A 2,884-nucleotide genomic window follows, 5' to 3' on the forward strand; every position below is an offset into this window, starting at 1 on the left:
AGGCCTTTCGGCCCAACAAGTCCACACTGACCCTCCGAAGAGTGACCCACCCAGACTCATTTCTGTATATTTATTACTGACTAATGCACCTAACACAATGGGAATGTAACTTAGCCAATTCACCTGACCTGCACATCTGTGGGAGGAAACCGGAGCAAACCCGCACAGACACGGGGAGATTGTGCAAACACCACAGTCACCCGAGGCTGGAAGCGAACCCGACTCCCTGGTGCTGTGAGGCAGCAGTGCTAACCGCTGTACCACCCAGCCACCGTGCGTGGCTGCATCCAGACCACGCTGGGGATTAAACCAAGAACCTGCTGGTGCTGGAAATCAGAAATAATAACAAACATTGCTGGAAAAGCTCAGCAGGTCTGGCAGCAAGGTCACTGGACCTGACACTCACCTCTGCTTTCTCTCTCCACATGCTGCCAACGCTGTTGGGTTTCTCCAGCAACTTTTGTCTTTGGTGCGAGGATTAATACCGATTAAATCAATTTGTTTTAAGGAGAGACCGTGTGTAAATTTTATTGTAAAATTTCTTTCTTTCTGAAAAGACAACTCGGCATCGTCGTAACGTTTTCAAAAAAGTTTTTTATTAACAGTTTTGTTAAATATAGCTGGCTTTATTTACAATATGCTGGTGTTAATGTTTTAGAAAAGATCTTTGAAATGTCAGTAGGTACTAGCGGCTGTGTTGCTAATGGAAGTAATATAATGTCCCGAAGTGTGAGTGATATTGACCGTAAGAAATCGGAGCAGAAGTCACACAACCCATCGAGACTGCAGAAAGCATTGAAGAAAGCAGAACGTGGACCTTTCTGTTTAAAACACACTAAAACTGGCGCCATGGGTAGATAAGACATATTCTGCCCAACTGCTTGCTGAGCAGTTTTCAAACGGGACGGTGCTGGGAATGGGTTATTTTGGGGGCAGACAGCGAGAGGATTTGTATTCATTTGTCTAGAGTGCCTAGGCGCTGTCCGACAACACGGAGCGAGTGTATTCCAGAATGCCTGTTAATAAATTAGGGCCACCTTACATTTTACAAACTCACTTTATAAAACGTGGAACTTCTACAACAATTGATCACCTATACAATCAATATAGTCCCAATCTTTAAACAGGAAGTAAAATGGACAATCACAGAGACACATCATTCACAGAGTCCCTGCTGTATTAGCCCTGGATTGCTGAGAACAGGAACTTGCAAACAGAACTCCAGTTATCATTACAGTATTCCGAAGCTATCTTGTCTATATCTGGATTCGCGGTAGGATCTGAGCTCAGTGTCTTCTCCTGCTCCTCTCCCGGGGCTGCAGAGGTGAGCAGGCTAGAGCTGGTCATTTTCAGATGAGCTGCTTTCGTGCTTCGGCACAGGGTGGACTTCAGCACCGCCGAGGGTTGGCTGCACAGCGCCTTTTGCTTCTTCAGGGCCCGGGTGACTTGCTTCCAGTAGGTTTTCGCATCTTGCGAGTACTTGGTGCAGGCTGAGGGTTTCCCGGTGAACTCGCACCAGTAATCGCTGAGATCCTTCTTGCACTGCACACGCAGGTTAATGTCTGAGCCTTCCGGCCCTCGCAGTACCCACTTGCACTCGATTTGCTCCTGGCTGAGGAAGCGCCCTTGCTTGTGCGCTGAGCCGCGGGCTCTCCGCTGCTTCTTGCCCTCGGCGGCCCGGCTCGGTGGCTGGCTGCTCTTCTTGCCCCCGTCCTGCGGCTCCCCTCGCTGGGCTTGGGGCTGCTGCCCTTTGCCCTTCCTCCTCCTCTTCTGCTGCCCCTCACTGCTCTCCGCCAGGAGACACTGGGTGATGCAGAGCAGGAGCAGCAGCAGCGCCGTCAGTTTGGAGATCCACATGGTCAGCTACAAAGTGAAAACAACAACAAAAAGACAAGAGTTCACTAAAGGGGCTCCTTTAAACAAAAAAAAGGCACCAACTCCTGCACCGAATGGCCAGGAGATAGAACCCACCTGGGAGTCTCTGCTGTCAGATGCTCCTGGGAGGATTAGGAACCGTTAGTGGCGAATGGACCGCGATGTCTACCATTTATATGTTTTTTGGCAACGCCTCCGATGAGACGGGGCGTCACCGGGAAAGCCACTCCGGGAATACCTGAGCTCTGCTTCATCAGCTTTAGCACCACACCTTTGTAGGGTTCACCCAAAGGTCCGGCTGCAAAGGAACACCAACCTGCTGCCCACTGAGCGTGCCCAAGCTGCATCCGAACTGCAACTTTAGGGAAAAGGCGACCCACTCACTCAGCATGAGTCTGTCACTCTGTCACAGTGTGGTCCGGAGCTGGTCAGATTCAGTCGCTGAGCCCACCCCGCGTCTCCGTTAGCTGTTCATTGCTGCGTAACGAAGGGCCACTTGACATTTTGTTTTACAAGCTTATTTATGAACCAAGGCACTTTCATGTAAAGAATTTGGGGGAATACCTGCTACAGGGGGAGGATAGAGAACGCGGAAGAACTGCGGATGCTGTCAATCAGAAACAGAAGTTGCTGGAAAAGCTCAGCGGGACTGCTCGCATGTGTGCAGAGAAACCAGAGTTGACCCTTCCATAGAACCCGAGATAACACGTGGACTCTCTCCATCCGGCAGAATTTGGAAATGATCCCATCCTTTATCTTTCACGGATTGGCTCCAGGCGATTAGAAGATTGTTCCAAGCCTTAGATTGGATTCATAGCAGGTTTTAGAGCAGGTTAACCAGTGGCGATAAAATAACACGGAGATTTATCGGAGAGTCACTGAATGGTGGAGCTGGAAGCTCTCAGCAAAAACAGATTACCTGCAGCTCCTCCACACTGGCGTCTTCCTGTAACCATATACATTCTCCTTCTCAGGCTGTCACCACACTCTCCTACAGTGCATTTCAGAT

The 2,884-nt window shown here is 49.7% G+C and overlaps 1 protein-coding gene across 3 annotated transcripts; it reads right to left on the minus strand.

The window, feature by feature from the left end:
* Positions 1-574: 574 nt before the first annotated feature.
* fgfbp1b (fibroblast growth factor binding protein 1b) lies at positions 575-2,281 on the minus strand. Of its 3 annotated transcripts, none has more exons than XM_072556620.1 (2): positions 2,192-2,281; positions 575-1,863 (listed from the first exon to the last, which is right to left on the minus strand). In XM_072556620.1, exons 1-2 carry the CDS (start codon positions 2,264-2,266, stop codon positions 1,180-1,182), a joined length of 759 nt encoding a protein of 252 aa, XP_072412721.1. In that variant the 5' UTR covers positions 2,267-2,281; the 3' UTR covers positions 575-1,179. The 3 variants fall into 3 exon arrangements, with proteins under 3 accessions (XP_072412721.1, XP_072412892.1, XP_072412802.1); XM_072556791.1 differs by having other exon boundaries at positions 2,114-2,206; XM_072556701.1 differs by lacking the exon at positions 2,192-2,281 and adding an exon at positions 1,972-2,095.
* Positions 2,282-2,884: the final 603 nt, after the last annotated feature.

This window comes from Chiloscyllium punctatum, chromosome 1 (genome assembly GCF_047496795.1).
Source record: "Chiloscyllium punctatum isolate Juve2018m chromosome 1, sChiPun1.3, whole genome shotgun sequence".
Lineage (NCBI taxonomy): Eukaryota > Metazoa > Chordata > Chondrichthyes > Orectolobiformes > Hemiscylliidae > Chiloscyllium > Chiloscyllium punctatum.